The 20850-nt window shown below is 41.3% G+C and overlaps 1 protein-coding gene across 2 annotated transcripts in view; it reads left to right on the top strand.

Moving 5' to 3' along the window:
• The first annotated feature begins 1109 nt into the window (after positions 1-1109).
• Positions 1110-20850, top strand: part of ENTREP2 (endosomal transmembrane epsin interactor 2) — a 1488859-nt gene continuing 1469118 nt past the window's right edge. Inside the window, exon 1 of one of the 2 annotated variants that reach the window (XM_075342723.1) lies at positions 1110-2283. In XM_075342723.1, the coding sequence (XP_075198838.1) occupies positions 2056-2283 (228 nt within the window). In that variant the 5' untranslated portion in view covers positions 1110-2055. The remainder of the gene's footprint in view (positions 2284-20850) is intronic. The other variant, XM_075342722.1, reaches the window with a different exon arrangement.

Genomic DNA, 20850 nt, shown 5'->3' with positions numbered 1-20850 from the left:
GCGACATCGCAGCATCTGCTTGCGATGTCGCAACGTGCAAAGCCCGCCTAAGTTTATATTGAACACCGAACGCCAAACTTCAGGTTCACTCATCTCTAAACATGGGCCCTGTGTAGCCCTATAGGTCTGGATTCAATGGATGAGAATTGATTGTACCACATTGTTTTGGAACTACAAAATTACCAATTATTATTAACAATTATTGTTTTATGGTTGCATTACATGCAGAATCATCACATAATGACAAATTGTGGTAAACTGAATTATTCCTATTTATCATTTCATCGGCGATCAGTTGAACCCTTAGTAATTAGTTAAACATCTACGACCCTTTTCGATAATTTAAAATGATGATGTTGATGGTCAGCACTTTTAGTATTAGTAATCAGTACATCCATAAACAAGAGCATCATTGATATAAATTTACAAGTCTACGTTATTATCGACAATTACATATATACAGTATTTGACTGACTTTATCATTCATGGTAGGTTGATAGCTGGGTTGTCACATTTCTAATTGTGGCCAGTTATTTAATAATATTAAGGTGACAATTGTTCGGAATATTTAATAATTATTTTTCTTTATGAGCAGCCAGATCATTAATAACTGTTACCATTTAGAATATTCCTAATTATTATATTGAAGGTCAATCGGATAATCTTCACACTTCTAGACAGACTGATAATTACCGTCACTAAATCTAGATCAGCCAGTTCATTTATAATGATTGGGATGAGGATGGTCAATGTTAGCGGAGATATACCTAGATTTATTATTGGCAGCCAGTGGCAAGGGTGAGTCACAGTAGACTGGGCACATAATTGTGCTCATGTGACAGCTGTAGGTAGCATCATAATGGAGCCGCAGAGCAGCAAATAATAAGATGTATAGAAGTGTAATTAGCAGGCGCTCTTCTCGGTGACAGAGGAGGCTGGGGGCTATCCTCTTAGGGGTTAATAGTGAAGGAGGAGTTCTGAGCAATGAGTAGCAGAGCTGCGATTGTACAGGAGTTAGTGGTTAATCCAGATAGTGAGAGGATCATGCATTCTGCAGTGAAATGAGGATGCTGGAAGACCAGTAGCAGGGGCTGTGATAGGGGCTAGTGGTGGAGCAGAGCTGGGATACTGAGCAGAATACAAGGGGTTATTATTATCCTGATCCCCTCCCCTCCTGACAGTATACTGGAGGAGTTGCATTCATTTGCAGAGCAGTCTGGCGTTGGCTATCACCAGGGAAAGCACTGATACCCAGGACTTTCTACACCTCCTCCAGCAGCCAGATCACAGCTGAGACTACAGCGCACATAGCATCCCCCGGCTCCAAATCCCCCAGCTCCCCATGTCTTCTCCCTTCCCTATCTCCGCCCAGTGTTTATCTACAAGTGACTTCATCACACTGGGCTGTGCAGCTGACACTCATGCTCTGGTACCATGCAATGACAGGATGATGGTTTTTGGGAGCTTGCACCTGAGTTACATTATAGCCTAGATTCTTGGAGGTGCCCAAAATCCAGGATAATAGATGATAATCTGAGATCAAGAAGGAGGATTAATATAAGGCACCTGGACAATTCTTGTATGGATGAGATCTTCAGATCATGATCTACACATATGGAGACCCCTAACACTAGGATCTGTCCGCTGCCTTTGCTCACTGACTCGTGAATCATTTTTACCCTTCATTTATCCATTGGGTTTGTGCATCCCTCTGTGCATTTCACACTCTCCAGGCTCTTGGAAGTGATTGTGTTAGTAAGCCTGAGTTCATTGCCGGATACAGTGCACTCTATCCATCTTCTGGAATCACTTTGCTCCTGATTCTGTATCATTCATAGGCTGGCATACCTCTTGCTCAAGGTCTTACTACAAATATCCTTGCTTCAGCATACTATTCACTGTGACAGCTCTACTGCTCATTCTAATAAGGAGCTTAAACTCTTCACTGGGCATTGACTGATCATCCTGGGAGTTCTGGTCCACGCTGCAGCTGGTTTGCAATCATATTTGTAAAGGTCCTATACTTTGCTACCTGTAGAAGGTCATTGCTTGTTCATGATGCCACTAAGTGCCCTTCCTGGCACCCGCTCTCTAAGCCCTGCTGCCCTTTCACGGAGCTTCTCCCGCCTTCGGGAATACCGAACTCGCTCCCGGATCATGTTGTCTCTTGGGGTCTCCCAGATGGTGCTTGGATGTCTCATTGTGGCTGTTAGCTTTGCAGCCTTGGCTCTCACTACCTCTGCCAGGGTACGACACTCGTGTCCATTCTGGGCAGGATTTTCGGTAAGTACATTATCACTTATCTATTATGATGATAATGACATGTGTCAAACAGAGGTTGGACAGACATCTGTCTGAGATGGTTTAGTAAATCCTGCATTGAGCAAGGGGTTGGACTCGATGACCCTGGAGGTCCCTTCCAACTCTACCATTCTATGATTCTATAATTCACTGATATGAAACAACATTCGCTCTCGTATTCTTCATGTGCAGCAAGCTGAACTGAGTATCTGCATCTAGATGATGAGGATAAACTTTTATTTTTTGTGTGACATTGGTTATATATCGTGAAAGGTTCCGTCAGAATGTGATATTTCCTAGCAATAAGAATTATTGCTGCAATTGTGTCATTTTTAATACAATATTTTGCAGCCATCTGTTTCTTTCTGATGAACAATCATTTGTTTTGCATGAATAAGAAAAAAATCTTAGACACCCACTACCACCAACAGTTATATGATTGTGCAGGAAATAATGTTCATAGATATTTTCTGTTTTTCTTTAAATAATTAAATGTCATGTGTCCAAAAATGTAAACAATCATTTTTTAGTAACATCAAATGTTGTCAAACTTTTTTTAAACAAAATGGTCAAAATCAAATTATATGTGGATAATACAACATGGCCGATGATGACACACATCTGTGATGTCTCATGTTTGATTTTTTTTGTCTGTTGTCAGATGGAACCAGACATTTATAGTATGATCAGACACCATGGTTCATCATTTGCCACTCTGACCCAGTCCGCAGTGTTATTTCAAAGTTTAAAAAAAATATATAAACCCCCCCCCCCCTGGATTCATGTTCTGCTACTTTAGTTCTGCATTTTAATGGTTGGATTTTTCATATGAACAATCCGATCTGAACAATCTGAGTGATCGGCCGCATTGTTACCAATCTTAATCCTAAGTGTCTCAAGAATAATAACGGTTTGGGAGACTTTATTGATTTGTATCACACTGTGAACTACTACTACTACTACTACTATAGAATGAAGACTCCTTGGCTGAAATGCCAGGCATAGACTGGTGCGAGAACTTCGAAGAATCATTCACCAATGCCCAGTGTGAATACAGCTCAGATCAATCTACTTGCCTGGTTTGATGGAGGGGGGAGGATAATCTCTATGAGTAGACAGGTGTCTTCATGTTTAGGTGTCAATATGACTGTAGATGTTATCTGAGTGTGGTTTACGAAATACATTTTGGAGACAAAATTGGTCCTTATGAATATATTTGACTAACCCTCTTTATCAAGAAAAAAGGATTGCCTAAATAATAGAAAATTGCAATGTGTGTTGCACAGATTGCCTGACATTACATCACTATAAGGAAGGAGATAAATCAACATGTGAGATGCAGTTAAAGACATAGACATGGGCTAAGTGAACACTCATGAATCATTTGCAAAAAGAACGTTAGTCAATATCTCTTCTTAAAGGGAACCTGTTGCATCAGAATTGTCTGAGTAATGGTAGAGCAGTCTAAGGGTACGTGCACACGATCAGGACTCACTGCGTCCTGGACTCAGCGGGTCCTGACCTGCGGGACCGCGAGCCTCCTCCGCATGAGAACGCAGGAGACCGCAGCAGCTTGTACCCATGATAAGGGTTTGGGGCGCTGCAGTCTCTCGCTTGTGTTCTCCCTATGGAGTACACTTGCAACTCCGCAGTAAACAATTGACATGCTGTGGGTCAGAAAGCCACACCGCAGGTCAGTGTTTGCTGCGGGTAAAACAAGCACAGTGGGCATGGGATTTATAAAAATCCCATCCACTGTGCTTGTACTATACAATGCAGCATTTTTGACACAGCTGAAGCATGCTGCGTCCAAAACACTGTGAACACTGATCGTGTGCACGTAATGGCAACAAAAAGAAATAATGTTATAAAGATGCTACAATGTGGCGATATAGCATAGAGCGGGCAGGGCTGTTATTCAAATCATGCCCACTGTTCAGATGATGGTCATCCTGCTTAGTCTGCCATTGTGTTCAGTGGGACATCCATCAACAGAACAGTGGGCTTGTGTGGAAGTGCAGCTCTTACCGCTCAGTGCTCCGCTCCGCCCAGATGACTAGTACAGGGCACTAGTACCGTGATTTTAACCTTTTTTATACTTTTACTAACAAAAAACTACACCCCGGATATCATGGAAAAGTTAACAGCAAGCCGTAGACTGTGCTATCTTTACTAAGGCAATTATGAGGCTTTGTTTCCCTTTAAATTCACAGCAGAAAAAGTTAATTGTAAATGTCAACTTCTATAAAAATTCAAAACCCATTTTACCTGCTATTCAATTACTCAGGTTGTAATAATCAGTTATGTTCATCTTTATGGCTCCCAGGGATATAGTGACCCAGCTTTCACAAAATCTTGAATAGCCAATCTGCCTAACTATGTGGTGATACATCACTCCTACAGCACATCACTGGAGAGTTAGGCAGATATGCCACATAAAACAGTTGGTAATCCTTGAGAATGCTGTAAGGATAGAAGAGGACAAATCACACAGTAATATTAACCATTTATTAGTTGGGATAGCTGAAATGTTGCTTAGAGGGGTTGTCATAAGGGACGATGTCTGGCTCTCGGCAGCTTTGGCAAAATAAATTTCCAAGGGAAGTTGACATTTCCACTGCTGCTGAAACCAAACATAATATAGTATTACTTTTTGACGCTTCCAGATTGTCACATTAGACGACACTCTGGATGAAGATTCTGAGCATGGAAACCCTTTGATGATGTCCTTGTGCCCAATAAAAAAGATCTTTTTGAGCTTTCAACTGAGTCCAGCTTCACCCGACAAACATTCATGGTATGAGGAAGGACCACGATGTCCAAACTCAGCTACGGGACTCCTGAACAGATCAATCTCAAATAGGGATACAAATCTAGATATTACAGTTTATGGTTAGACTGCGAATGTTGGATGTGTGAAACCTTAAAAGTAAAAATGGTAAATAGGACTAAATAGCAACATATTTATATAAAAAAGACAGATGTACATTAAACACACTTCTATATCTATGCAGTCTCTAATCTCAATGGCTCCATTTCTGTATGAGATATGGTACCTCTAATAGATGTCAGCGTTGACAAATTGTCCATTTTTGTGTTTAAATGGGTTGTCCCATCTTAAAATAGACTAATCATTGTATATATCAATATATCTATGGACCACTGTTCTAGTAAAAATGGTATAAAGTTGAAGTACACATATAATATAAATCCACAGCCTTTAAGAAGACCAGTCATGATGCTTAAAGGGGAATTCCGTAAATAGAAGCTATCAATCATTCACAGGATAGGTGATAACTTCTAGATCTGGAGGGTCAAATGAATGTAACTTCTTCCAAATTGCAAGAATGTGGGACTTCTAATCGCCCTTTGAATGGAAAAGCATCGCATATGTTTGGATGTTGCTCCATTTATCCTCCATAGAACTGCTGAAGTCAGCTGAGCGCTGTATTCAGCATTTCCATAGAGATTGAATGGAGCAGTAGTTGAGTATTAACATGGAGATCAGAAATCCCAAATTCTGATGATTGCAGGAGGTCAAAATATTCAGAACTGCTCTATTTTAGAAGATATCCTGTGGATAGATGTGACCTTTTTCTTTCTGGAATAACCCTTTTAAATGCATAATATTTCATTTAGACAAGACGATTACAGACAGATATTGTCATTTCTCAATATCTGATCTAAAGGATCTTTTGAAAAGTAGCTGATTGCCAAGCATTGGGTAGTGAGTGGTAGCATGGTGCAACCTGCCCACTCTGTAGCATCAAAGCCCGTACCTACATCATGCTATTGCTCCCTATTTGATATTGGTAGTCAGATACTCTGGATTAGCACTAGAAGTCCCAGAGAGGGGTCATTTAACATTTTTACATTTGGAACCCAGAGGCGGGTCGAATGACCTGAAGGATTTTAGCTAACATCCTATAATCACCGTCTTTTGTTCTATAATTAAGGCCATTACTGTCGCACCACAGGAGGTTGTTGTTTTCCATTGAGTTTAGCCATTTAGTTTCTAATTAGTTCTATTCAGTTTGGACTAAGGGTCATTTGACCCTCCTTCGGGACTTCAGGGGGGAGCTCGAAATTTCTGGGACTTCTAATGTTAAAATGCTTGGGTGGATGGAAATGTTGAGCAGATGCGACAATTTCTATCTGTAATCGTCCTGTTGTTATGATGCTGCCCACCGTTGTCTGTAAATCATAGACTCATATAAATCATAGTCTATTGCCCAGATTCATCATCTTGTTTATGCCAGAATTCTGACGTAAAACACCACTTTGAAGGTTGCAACATGAAGTTGCTCAAAAATTATGCAAGCTTTGATGATTTCACACCAATTTCGAGCAGCTCATCCAAAACAGGTTCATGTGGGGAGAAACTGGGGTCAGGGCAAAACATGGCAAGGCACATCCTACAAATTAATTAAAAGTGGCGGCATTCCTAAAATTAAATATTACTTCAGTCCACAACTAGTGTAACATTTCTGCCCATATGCATGGAGGCACATACCACTTATACAGTGTGTCCACCCATATCCTGTCCACCGCCATTAACTTGAGAACGGCGGCAGCTATAGGCATAGAAGTGGTGTCTATGTATAGTAAAATAGCCATGCGCTACACAATGAAACCACCTATTGTGCCACCTGGTGGAAAACAATGAAGTTAGCATTTTTATTTCGAAAATGAAACGAGGTAGAAAAAAAAGTGAAATACAAAGTTGCAGGGCATCATCATTTCCATATGAATCGACACCTTGCATACAGAAATGCTATTATATGAAACCCATGACCCCCCCCCAAAACATTGAATGCTGGTCACGCATATGGCGCTCATTTAACTTTGATGCTCAAAGTGGCCACCGTCAGCTGCAATGCACCTCTGGACTCTAGACAGCATACTGTATCTTGCTGCACATTGTGCAATATGGTAGGTGACACATTTGCATAAGCATCTGTAATACGTCGTCGTAGGTCCTGCAATGTTGGTGGAGGGGTCGCATACACCTGCTGTTTGATGTGACCTCACAGAAAGAAGTCCAATAGGGTCAGGTCAGGTAAGTGTGGAGGTCACTCCATGCAGCCACCATACCCAATGACTTGTAGAAAGGTCTCCATGAGGTATCCATTCATGTCCGCAGCCTTGTGAATTTTACATGTTCTAATCATAGCATTTCTGTATGCAAGGTGTCGATTCGTATTGAATTGATGATGCCCTACAACTTTGTAATTCACTTTTTTTCTCTATCTCGTTCCATTTTCGAAATAAAAATGCTAGCTCCGTTGTTTACTACCAGGTGGCGCTATAGGTGGTTTCATTGCGCAGCGCATGGCTACTTTACTATACCTTGAGATCACTTCTATTCCTATATCTGCCACCGTTCTCAAGTTAATTGCAGTGGACAGGATAGGGGAGGACACATTGTATGTATCTAGTTCATTAAGTGCTGCGTCTTAATCCTGTACGCTCATCATTAAGACTGGCAAATGTAACATCAGTCTTAATGAATTGGAGCCAGTAACTGAGAAGCAGGTACAGTCTGAAAAGACTTGGCTGAACAATAAGCAAAACTAGCAGGGACTTGTGATTTGTGCATGGTCACTCTGATGCAGCAGCCTCATAAAGGAAGTAGTTCTTCTTTATTTTTATGATTTCTTCAGCCCACATTGCATTGTCATGGTTTTGCTCAAGCTAGCCTTTAAAACTTCTATAAAACGTTGATTTTTTTACTGCAACTTGGCAGTAAGGGAAATTAATCACTCCACCGGTTGTGTTGCAGAACACGTTTTGTCTTCTTTTTAGGAGGCGGCCTCCTTTTTTTCTATTTATGCCATTGAACCCCCATTACTAATGCAATAAAAATTATTAGGCCTATGTAAATACCATTATTTTCCAAACAGAAGACTTATTCATATTTCAATTTGTATTTCATTGGGTCGTTTTGATTATACTTCAGATTTCCACCCAAGTGATAGAACAAGTTGAACTTCGTTTAATGGCTGCTGATCACTTGTACATGCCCTAAAATGTTGAAATCTAGAAGTACCACTTATCATAGCCACAGGTCATCATTGCACACAGTATAAGGGCTCAAGCACATGTACCTGCTGAATATTCTGCAGCGATTTGATAGCAAATGTGCGCTTCAAATCGCTGCAGAAACACTGCATAATGGATGCAGTTTTTTTGTAGAAAAAAGTCGATTTCATGCGCTATGACTGCTGCCCCCACCAAAGACAGAGTGGGAGCTGCATCCATAGCGCACAAATTAATCGACATGCTCATTTTATGAACGCACGGATTTGGGTCAAAATTTTAGTATCCAAGTCGCTGCGTTCATAAAAGCATTGTGCGCACGTATCATGCACAATCTACATAGATTGAGCAGTGAACGCAGGACGCATGCATTTACGCTATGGTGCAATACACAGCATAAATGCATGCGATTACGCAATGTGTGCACGAGCCCTTACACTGATTCCTAGACAGTGCTCTGCCTTCTATAATACAAATATGTGGACTTGTCCGCCAAAAGGGAATTAGGCCTCTTTCACAAGTCCCTGCAAAACACAAACGTTCTGCATGGTCCGTGGTATAGGTGCGTATGTGTGTGTGTGTCCATGTGTGCGTTCAGCGTGTTCTCTCAGTGTGCTAGCCATTTGACATCCACAAAGTACACGGACAGCATAAACTTCTATACTCACCTGTCCTCGTCACTGCTGTCTCCACCACTGCTGCTGCTTCCAGATCCGCGGTGCAGTGAATATTCATGAGCATAATGAGCGGGTCGAAAAGCAAGTAACAGCAGCGCCAAAGACAGCAGTGCTGGAGACAGTTGAGTATAGAAAATAATTTTATTTTAAAGACACGTGTTTTCTTCGGTACGTGTCACATGGGTGTCACACGGATCACATCAGTATGCAGGCCGTGTGACATCAGTGTTGCTGGAGAAAAATGGACATGTCGCTGTGTGGAGCACACGGACATGTGTGTGGTCCACACAGGCACAGGGTCCATGTCAAAACATGGACATGTGTGCAAGTCCATTGATTTTCATGGGTCTACGTGTGTTCGTGTCTACGGGACGTGTGAAAAAGGATGTCACATGTACCAAAAACACGGATGTGTGCAAGAGGCCTCACTGCAACTCCACTTCAACAAAACTATATTATTTATACTCTTTCATGACTTTATGCAGACTACAACCTTTACTTTCTTCTTTTCTGCATCCTGTCTTCAAGTTCAAGCATGTTTCCTCCCAACATAGCATCGGACTGGGAGGAAAACGTAACATCTCTATCGCCTGTTGTCTCACAGATAGGTTAAACTTTACAGATACTCTAAATTCAGTTTTTTAGACCTGTGCCTGGGGAAGGTAAGACAGCCATGTTATAATTCTTTGAAGGCAACCTAAGCCCTTATACATTTAGTAGAGCTTTGCGCGGGAGGTTATATGGCCACACTAGGTAGGCACTCCAAATGTTGGCATTTGGTGGTTTGCCTGGAATTGTATTATGGCAATATTCTCCACTAGAGGGGGCCCAGAGCCATAATATGGAGTGAATATGAAACCGGAATACGTATGTGTAGATGATCCCTTAGCTGTATACTTGTTCATTTCACCTAGAAAATTTAAGTGGGGACATATGGATAAACATTTAGCTTCTGGACTCACGCCATTGGTCAAATAAATGATATATTCCCAGTTAAGTATGTGCTGACACTTCTGATTAATATGGGTTTATTTACCAAGATCACATTTACATCACAAATTAACCAATAATGGCAACTTGGGATTCAGAAGATAATTGCTCATGAATTGTATTACGAGGTAACAGAATGGATTCTATAGGAGATTATATGGAAACGATCTCAGTCTTGCTGAAACAGTATAAAAGTTTGCGTCGTAAGGGACTTATTGATTCATAAGTTTGCTTGTGGTTGACGATGGAGTATTTTGAACAAATCTACAGCCCCCAGTTGCCTTCTCTGTTCTGTTACTGGTTTCTCATCCCATGCTACTTAATTTATGGAGAGAAGAAAATGAGCTGTGATTCTGTTTTTCCCCCGAGGGGACCCGCAGAGCAGCCGGCAAATCTGCTGCAGATGCTTCAAGGACAAGGGCATTTTACTTTTAGAGAAACAGTGAACTAAACCTTTCTCCAGCAGGTTGTGGAAATACGGATTGACCAAGCACTCTTTGTGCACTCTGTTCACAAAACCATCTGCAGAGGTGTCAGCACTCAATATGACTTGTAAGGGGGAAACTGCGCGGCTCTCACTAAGAACCACAAGTCTCTGCTGCAGACTTTTATAGGCTCATAATCCTAGTCATACTTGTTGTGACTTTATAGCTCATGTAATTCTGCGGGTGAGAAATATAGACAGCCTTTCAGAAAGTTTCCAGTAAGGAATATTACATTTATGAAATGATAGCCCTGCTCTGCAAATGGTAGCAACGTTTGTTGTATTAGATCTGTGGCATGTTTACTTATAGACAACTTAGTTATATAAAAATTGATAATACAGACATAACTTTCTTTTTAGATTATATGCTGGGGAACTATATAATTGACAGACAAAAGAGAAAAGAGACAATCTGTCAAAAGCATCTGTTAAAGGTTGCCATCAGGTGAATTTTGGTCAAACCTACCAATTTCAGAGGCACCTGACAAGTATTTAATGTGATGTTGCGACTGTCCTCTGATAGCTGATGGGGAAAGAGAGGTTGAACATGTTGGATTTCAATATGCCTGGTTCTTTTGTTTTATGGGAAGGTGTCTGGCAGAACACATACATTTATGGGCGACCAGAACATGCACATGTAGTTTGTGGAATGGCTGCCAGCTTAAAGGGGTGGTTCACCCATATTCATTATTGGCCACAATGATATTATATTGAGAAACAAGGTTTCTCTCAAAAAGCTTGTGTTGCCAATAGTGCCTGTGAGCGGCACTATTGTAGACCACTCTTGCCCATCATTGGACCCCCGTGACCTCGGGGATCCGGTGGTGTCACATAAACTTCCTGCTCACCTGACATCACCGTGGCCGGCCATAGTCTCCGTGAGTGACTGGGCTGTTGGCGGGTTTCCCCACTCATCATAGCCCAGCGTCACAGGCCAGCACCTCCCTGCTCCCTCCTCCTTTGCTGCAGAGCGTGCAAGCAGGAGGGATATTGGGCTGTGATGAGCAGTGAAACTCCACCAACAGCCAAGTAACTCACAGAGACTGGGGCCGGCCGAGGTGATATTAGGTAATATAGGTAATATAAATCAGCCACTGATATGGTATTTGGATATATAGAACCAAGCAAAAAATACCTAAAATATAACTTTTATTAATAATTCCTTAAAAGGAATCAAGAATCATCTTGCCTCTATTAAAATACGTTAAATGAGCGCCAAACACAGCTCTCTAGTCGTCTGTCCCTTGTAACTTCAAAGGGACCAGTGTATCCTGTTTGTTGGCACCTTAGTAAAAAGTGGATGGCAATGATGTAATATAATATATCATAGCTGAGTCAGTATGGCACAAAACTCTTAAAACTGACTCATATATAAATTAAATAGTGCTCAGGGATATCCCGCTTGGATCCTAGGTTAATATCTCTGTTTAAGCACAATTAAAATAAATAGGAATGATCTCACCCGTTCTGGTGTGCTCATTTCCCTTTTGGCAGATGCTCTATAGGCGTCTCCACGATTCCTTTTGGTCTGGACTGAGCTCACTGTCTGTTCAATATTCTCCTCCTCCCGACGCGTTTCCTATATCCCATATTCATCAGGGGAGCTTTGGTAGAAGATAATGTTTTCCAACCATGAAACCAGAAAATATGCGTTTTGGCGACAGCGCGACTTTTCTGTGCTTATGGGATCCCGGATCCAGAGCAAAAGGAATCGTGGAGAGAATTGTGCCATACTGACTCAGCTATGATATATTATATTACATCATTGCCTTCCACGTTTTACTAAGGTGCCAACAAACAGGATACACTGGTCCCTTTGAAGTTACAACAGACAGGCGACTAGAGAGCTGTGTTTGGCGCTCATTTAACGTATTTTAATAGAGGCAAGATGATTCTTGCTTCCTTTTAAGGAATTTTTAATAAAAGTTATATTTTAGGCATTTTTTGCTGTATTATTGATATTAGATAAACAGGAAATTGATGTGACATCACCGGATCCCCAAGGTCACGGAGCCCAGGGGTCAGGCGATGGGGAAGAGCGGTCCATAGTAACGCCGCTCACATGCACTATTGGCAACACAAGTTATTTGAGAGAAACCTTGTTTCTCAACATTATATTGTTGTGGCCAATAATAAATATGAGTGAACCACTTCTTTAACAAACAAGTTTTAAAACTGTAAGCAATTTCTTAATATATTATTATCAAAACTTTTCTATATGTGATGATAAATAATGTTCCATGGCACTCTTAGTCTAGCACCTGCCTGTCACATTACAGAAACGAGGGATGGAGTGTGCAGTGGAGTGGCTGTTGGAGTAGGTGTGGTGTGACTACCTGGGAGCCATGGTGCCCCTGGGCTGCAAGCCTGCTGCCTCGGGTCCAGTTCACACTGTGCAGGTTTTCTTCCATAGTAATTAAAGACGCACTCAGACCAGTTACCAACCGCTTCAACTTTACCTATAATAAAGTTCACACACACCATTATTCTTCTCTTACAAAGAGGCACATGTTCTTTACAGGCATTATCTCCTCAAATACACTTCGGCTTTTCTGTAACAGCTGCAGTCAGAGTCCCACCGGCTACCCAAGAGAATGAGGGTTTTCCAATTGAGGTTTAGGCTCTATGCTGTTCCATGAGAGGCTAATCTGTGTCATAGGGTTGCATCCGAAGATCCCAATCCCGCAGTGACGGTGGCTGTCCGAAGATGAAGGCCCTTTTCACTTACCGCACTATTCTTGTTAGCCTGCTTGCCAAGGAGGTGCTGTTTTTGGTCCCTCTCAATACTTCAATTTGCGTCACTCTATCCCTATCTACCTAAAACCAGGAAATTCTTTCTACTATATTCACTTCACTGTAGGTCGGTCCTTTGTCAGCTAACCCTCTCAGTCCTGCCACTATACCTTCTAGTTGAGACTTCCCCTAATGCTAGAGAGCCCAGTGACACCTACTGGTAGCTGGCAGTGGTGCGACATAACCAACAAGAGAACTTTACATGTGTTACTCTACACATAAAAAATACGCATCTACAATGGCACCAAACAACGTCTCCAGGTGAGTACTGACCGTAGGTCAGCGTCTTACATTCTCTGTGATGAGATGCTCTACTAGCCTCTTACAGGTATGCACACTTTCACATAGACCTTTTTTCATTATTCATTTGCTTCCTAATTGAAAATGTAACCAACTTTCTAAATAGTATTCGTTATTTTTCTATAATTATTTTGCTGATGCAGAGTGTCTATAAGTCATTTACCTAGCTGATTGATTTGCAAAAACTTTACCTATCCATGAAAGCTCCTGCTCAGCTCTGTCTGCTCTTCCTGCTCTCCTTCACATCTCTCAAAGTTAGAGATTGCAGCAGGAGGGGGACTGTTACACAACTTTTAAGTGTGGAGTGGGGAAACCATCTGTAGTCTCAGAATGGATAGAGAAAGTTTGATATCGATAAGAAAAAGAGTTTGAAGAGGAAAGAAGACCCTGAAGATACAAAGACTTCTCATGCAGTCTGTATTATTGAGAGGGATACTGCAACAAGAGGAAAATCTGAAACTTGGCTGAGGTTGGATATATTAAAATAAAGGAGTCTGAAAATGAATGAAGGAATGAAATTGCAGACTGAAACTTTGTGCAATTTTGTTAACAAAAATTATCCTAGCACATATAACAATGTTTTCTGTGTCAAAAGTGGTAGTGAAATCAAGGAGTTTAGGCAGTCTTTTAACTTTAGAAATTTTTTTAGCCCCTTCACGACATATGACATTTTTAAGTCATGTGTCATCTTTCTTGCTTTGATGTAGGCTCACAAGCCAAGCCTGCATCTTTCTCTGCACATGTCGGCTGATTTAATAAACAACATTTTCTTCTAACAACCGCAAGTGGAGAGAGAGCTGCCCATAACTGTTAATCAGCTAAATCTCGCTGTCAGTCTCGGACAGCAAGATTTATCTGGCGGGAAGCATGGGAGCATCTGTGATATGATCATGGGACACTGATGGACTGTCATGACAGCCAGAGATCAACTGATGGCAATCCTCCTGTGAATTTCGGCTGCGAGACGGTGTTCATAGGAGATCATGATTTATGCTGTGTAGAGCAGACCTAATGCACTGCTCTGTATAGCACAAGTGAACAGCTGATCGCAGCTTCTAGTACCTCAAAGGGACTTGTAAATACAGTAAAAAGTACAAAAAAGATTTAAAAATATGAAAAAAATTAAAATACACAAAAGTTTGAATCATCCACCTTTTGCCTCGTTGAAAATAAAGCAATTAAAAAAAATAAAAAAAAAATATATATATACAGTATATCTAATATATAAAGCTGAATACATTATGCCTCTCTTAGATTAGATGGCAATAATCTGGTGACAGATTTCTTTTAACTATAAATAAACTATATATGTTTAGTATCTACGTACACATACTGACATGGGGAATTATACTGCCAGGTCAGTTTTATCACATAGTGAACATGGTAAATATAAAACATTGTGGAATTGCACTTTTTTTGCAGTTTCACCGCACTTGGATTTTTTTTCTTCTCATTTTCCAGCACACTATATAGCAAAATGAATGGTGTCGTCATTCAAAAGTACAACTCGTCCTGCAAAAAGCAAGCCCTCATATGGCTATATTGTTGGAGAAATTGAAAGTTATACTTCTTGGAAGGAGGGGAGAAAAAAGCTTGGGTGGTTGAGATAATAAATCAGGAATAAATACATTTTTATTAAAGGATTGCCATTCTTCTTTGTTAAGCAGTATTATTAATACAGTATCAATATATGGCAGTCAATACATTTTTATGTTGTCTATATTAAACTTATTTTGAACTCTTATTACAAAAACTGCCTACAAATCCCCTGGTATAGTGAATAAAATTTCATCCACCGCACCAGTATATGAATTCTGCAGGGAATATTCAGAATAATTACCATACAGCTGGTTCAGTATTCGCAGATCAGCGCTCTGAGGCACAATTTGATGTACTTTACCAGAAGACTTTTCTTGTTTCAGAAAATAGAGCTACCAGGTATGATTGATTAATAAAAGGAGGAAACAGGAGAATGGAGAGATACTCAGTTGTGATTCCATAGTGCTAATATTTGACTTTTGAAGAATAACATCTCCCGATGAATAAGATAACCAGCATATACTTTCAAAGGGCTTAAAATTAAAGATGAAATTATGTATTTATATATATATATGTTACGAGGGGGACCCGGGGAAGCGTGCCAAGATGGGAAATGGACTGCTTCCGCCGGTCAAGGTCCACTGTGCGGTGTAAGGGACCGCCGCTATGGTGGGTGAAGAGTGAGCGGGTTGCTGCTAGCGATCGTCTGGAATGTCGCAGACGATCTATGTACACCGATCTGCCCTAACCCGTGAGGGTTGTATGGCACAGATCTCACGGCTCGGTGTACCTGTTGCACGGGGAAGCACAGAGGTGCCCACGCACGTGTGCCAGTGGAAGTCACGAGAATATGGCACGAGGGTAGCACAGAGGTGCCCACGCACGTGTGCTTTCAATAACCAGGTGAGTCCAATGGAGACTTGAGGAGCTCACCTGGGACAGGAACACGGCCTGTTGACGGGGGTACTGCCGGAGCAGCAAGGCAGGAACACGGCCTGCAAACGAGGTACTGCCGGAGCAGCAAGGGCCAAGCCCACAAGAGACAGTAATGCCTGAGCAGTGGCGTGGCAGCACGCTGCCAGACATCCAAACATAGAAGGACGGTCGCGCGCCGCCATGATGGCAGGGGGAGCTTTTAAGGAGGTGCAGCTCCACCCGAGGGCGGGCGCGAGGCGGAGATGACGGACTTGACCCAATCAGGGTCCACGACGTCCCAGCCTGGCCAGTCAGGATTCACCACGTCACCAGCCTTGTCATCAAGCCGTGTGACGTCAGTGAGCGAATCAGGACCCACCACGCATTGCACATGCTCACCCTCCTGCCTCTGGGAAATAGAGGCGGGATCCTCGGTCTCACAATGTGGAGAGATAACGGGAATCTCACTGCTTCCCTGAGCAGTAAACCTCTGCACATTGCGCAGCCTCGCAGACCTTCGGGGCCGCTGAGCAGGAGAGTCTGCGGCAGGCCAGGAATGGGAGACCGCTTCACTCCTTGTAACAGAAGAACCACTAGGTGTCACCCTTCTGCTGCCTCTCTGAGAAGGTATCTCCTGCACACTGCGCAGTCTGGCAGACCTTCGGCGCTGCTGAGCAGGAGTGCTCGTGGCAGGCAAGGAATGGGAGACTGCCTCAGTCCTTGCCTCAGGAGAGCCACGAGATGTAACATATATATATATATATATATATATACAGTACAGACTAAAAGTTTGGACACACCTTCTCATCTCTAGAACAACTATTAAGAGGAGACTTTGTGCAGCAGGCCTTCATGGTAAAATAGCTGCTAGGAAACCACTGCTAAGGACAGACAACAAGCAGAAGAGACTTGTTTGGGCTAAAGAATACAAGGAATGGATATTAGAGCAGTGGAAATCTGTGCTCTGGTCTGATGAGCCCAAATTTGAGATCTTTGAATCCAACCACCGTGTCTTTGTAGAAAAGGTGAACGGATGGACTCTACATGCCTGGTTCCCACCTGAAGCATGGAGGAGGAGGTGTAACGGTGTGGGGGTGCTTTGCTGGTGACACTGTTAGGGATTTATTAAAAATTGAAGGCATACAGAACCAGCATGCCTACCGCAGCGGCATGCTATTCCATCTGGTTTGCGTTTAGTTGGACCATCATTTATTTTTCAACAGGACAATGACCACAAACACACCTCCAGGCTGTGTAAGGGCTATTTGACTAAGAAGGAGAGTGATGGGGTGCTACACCAGATGACCTGGTCTCCACAGTCACCAGACCTGAACCCCATCAAGATGGTTTGGGGTGAGCTGGACTGCAGAGTGAAGGCAAACGGGCCAACAAGTGCTAAGTATCTCTGGGAACTCCTTCAAGACTGTTGGAAAACCATTTCCGGTGACTACCTCTTGAAGCTCATCAAGAGAATGCCAAGAGTGTGCAAAGCAGTAATCAAAGCAAAAGGTGGCTACTTTGAAGAATCTATAATATAAGACATATTTTCAGTTGTTTCACACTTTTTAAGTATTTCATTCCAGAATTTATATTTTAATTCATAGTTTTGATGTCTTCATTGTGAATCTACAATTTTCAGAGTTCTGAAAATAAAGAAAACTCTTTGAATGAGGTGTGTCCAAACTTTTGGCCTGCACTATATATATATATATATATATATATATATACATATATATTCATTGATAACTTAATAAAAGACCAACTCTCACTGTTATTGAGTCATAATAATTAGAGTCGAGCGAGTACCTAACTATTCGTACTCACTATACTCATAACGAGTACTGTGTAATACTCGTGTATTCATTCTGAATAGCATGTGAAATGCAGGTTAATGGGGAAAAACTCGTAAGGTAACGAGTAACCCGGATGCTGTACTATTCGAACGAGTAGTATTACATTGTGAGTATTCCCCATTGACCTGTATTGCACACGCTATTTGGAAAAAATATGTGAGTATTAGACATTACTCGTTATGAAAAAAACAAAAAAGTGAGCCAGAGTATGAGATGGTATACATGGAACTTGTGAGACCATGTTCACACTGGCCATGAGACTAAGAGAAACCAAGGAAAAAAAAAAAAAATTGTGAAAACATACCCTGCTGTAACTAAATAAAAGCATAGTGCATATAAACATAGGGTACTTAGTAAACACTGTTTTTGATCAAAAAAAGCATAAAGCTATCCCACCAAACGTCAAGGTGTACCCAGTTGGGATAGTACCTACACTCTCTAATATTAAAACCTTACCATGGGTCTAAAATAGGCCTCAATGTGGCTAAGGGCTGAGAGCGACCGGGTCCCAACAGGACACACACAGTCAGGGGGATTCACAGAATGAAATGTCCAGCTCGCTGAGAAGGGGGCCACTCCCTGTTTGTACTGAATACAAAAAAACTACATAAAAACAAAAAAGTGAGCCGGAGTATGAGATGGTATACATGGAACTTGTGAGACCATGTTCACACTGGCCATGAGACTAAGAGAAACCAAGGAAAAAAAATTGTGAAAACATACCCTGCTGTAACTAAATAAAAGCATAGTGCATATAAACATAGGGTACTTAGTAAACACTGTTTTTGATCAAAAAAAGCATAAAGCTATCCCACCAAACGTCAAGGTGTACCCAGTTGGGATAGTACCTACACTCTCTAATATTAAAACCTTACCATGGGTCTAAAATAGGCCTCAATGTGGCCAATGGCTGAGAGCGACCGGGTCCCAACAGGACACACACAGTCAGGGGGATTCACAGAATGAAATGTCCAGCTCGCTGAGAAGGGGGCACTCCCTGTTTGTACTGAATACAAAAAAACTACATAAAAACAAAAAAGTGAGCCGGAGTATGAGATGGTATACATGGAACTTGTGAGACCATGTTCACACTGGCCATGAGACTAAGAGAAACCAAGGAAAAAAAATTGTGAAAACATACCCTGCTGTAACTAAATAAAAGCATAGTGCATATAAACATAGGGTACTTAGTAAACACTGTTTTTGATCAAAAAAAGCATAAAGCTGGACATTTCATTCTGTGAATCCCCCTGACTGTGTGTGTCCTGTTGGGACCCGGTCGCTCTCAGCCCTTAGCTACATTGAGGCCTATTTTAGACCCATGGTAAGGTTTTAATATTAGAGAGTGTAGGTACTATCCCAACTGGGTACACCTTAACGTTTGGTGGGATAGCTTTATGCTTTTTTTGATCAAAAACAGTGTTTACTAAGTACCCTATGTTTATATGCACTATGCTTTTATTTAGTTACAGCAGGGTATGTTTTCACAATTTTTTTTCCTTGGTTTCTATTACTCGTTATGAGTATAGTGAGTACGAATAGTTAGGTACTTGCTCAACTCTAATAATAATCTATTCCAGCCGATAGGTTGATCCAAAAAACTAGATGATCTTGTCTGTGACAGGTGTTTTAGGAGTCATAAGAGATTGCTTTTCTCTGAAAAAGTCCGATGGGCAGAACCTGTAGACTTATTTCCTCAGGTCTTTGACCTATTATGTTAGTTGGTGGTGTGAGTCCTTCTGATCGGCCAAGCCTATAGGAAGGATTGATTTGAGGTTGGTGTCTTAATATTTACAAGCAGATATACACAGGATCCTTGGTGGTTTCTGTTGAATTCTCTGTGAAAGCAGCATGAAAACTGCAATGTAGTAGGATTATACCACAGGCTAAACTAATCATAATCAGGACACTCACATAAATATTCATGTATGATGAAGTTAAAATTCACATGTTATTATTAGTTTGAATATATAATTACCATAAACTTAAATTAATTTCTGGTGTATTATGGTAATAAAAACAACTTGCTTTTTCTTCCTTTAATTTTCTCATAGTTCTTAGATACTGTATATTATTTAGGTATTATTGTTTAGTCCATCAGAACTCACAATATTTTTTTTCTTAACTTCTTTCTTATTGTTATTCGTGTTTAGAGATCAGTGAGTTTGGGTTTGGAAATCGACTTCCAAAAAAATAAAGTTCGGGTTTAAAGTTGAAGGGAGTTACAAGTGAAAACCACTCAAGCGAGCAGCGCTGTGCTTGGATATGAGTGATGCTCAGTCTTGTGCGAGACGCTTGCAGAGCTTGAACGGCTCACACTTGGGGTAAAATCAGCGTGATCAAATGTAGTTTGCACACAAACAAACAAAAATGAAAAACCCTGCCTATCCTTCCCCAGAAGTGCTCTGCTTATGGCTGGCAGCATGTGGGTGAAGCCATGAACTGCCCAATTATTGACTTTCAATGAGGTTCAGATCAAGTCAGAGTCAAAAAACGAACTTTTTTAAGGTTTAAATGTGCCTGGTGAACCAGACCTCGAAAAGTTAGCTTATCTCTATTCTTGTTGTCTTGCATACGAATCTTGTAATAGTTTGTATGGTAGTCACTGGGATTTTGAAGATATTTGTAAACAGGTGGATCTCAGCATATGATGCCTCTCTTCCTCTTCCCTATGTATATTGATGAATCTACTTATGGCTCTGCCTCTTATAGAAATCAAAACATTTATAGACCAAGGACAATTTCTCACTAAGTGCTTGACCAGTGCATAGGAATTCAATACTTAGTGGAAATCTAATTATAAAAATAAAAACTCATACACATGTCTCTTCGTTGGACTAGTGTACATGGCAAAGGTGAGTGAGCCTCTTAGTCTTGGTGATGGTGAAGCAACACTCATGAGCTGTCCCCCCAAAAATTTTCCAGATGACTAGAAGCACTGGCAGACACAAGACATTTA

Source organism: Anomaloglossus baeobatrachus, chromosome 4 (assembly GCF_048569485.1).
Source record: "Anomaloglossus baeobatrachus isolate aAnoBae1 chromosome 4, aAnoBae1.hap1, whole genome shotgun sequence".
Lineage (NCBI taxonomy): Eukaryota > Metazoa > Chordata > Amphibia > Anura > Aromobatidae > Anomaloglossus > Anomaloglossus baeobatrachus.
This window is presented reverse-complemented; position numbering and strand designations above follow the sequence as displayed.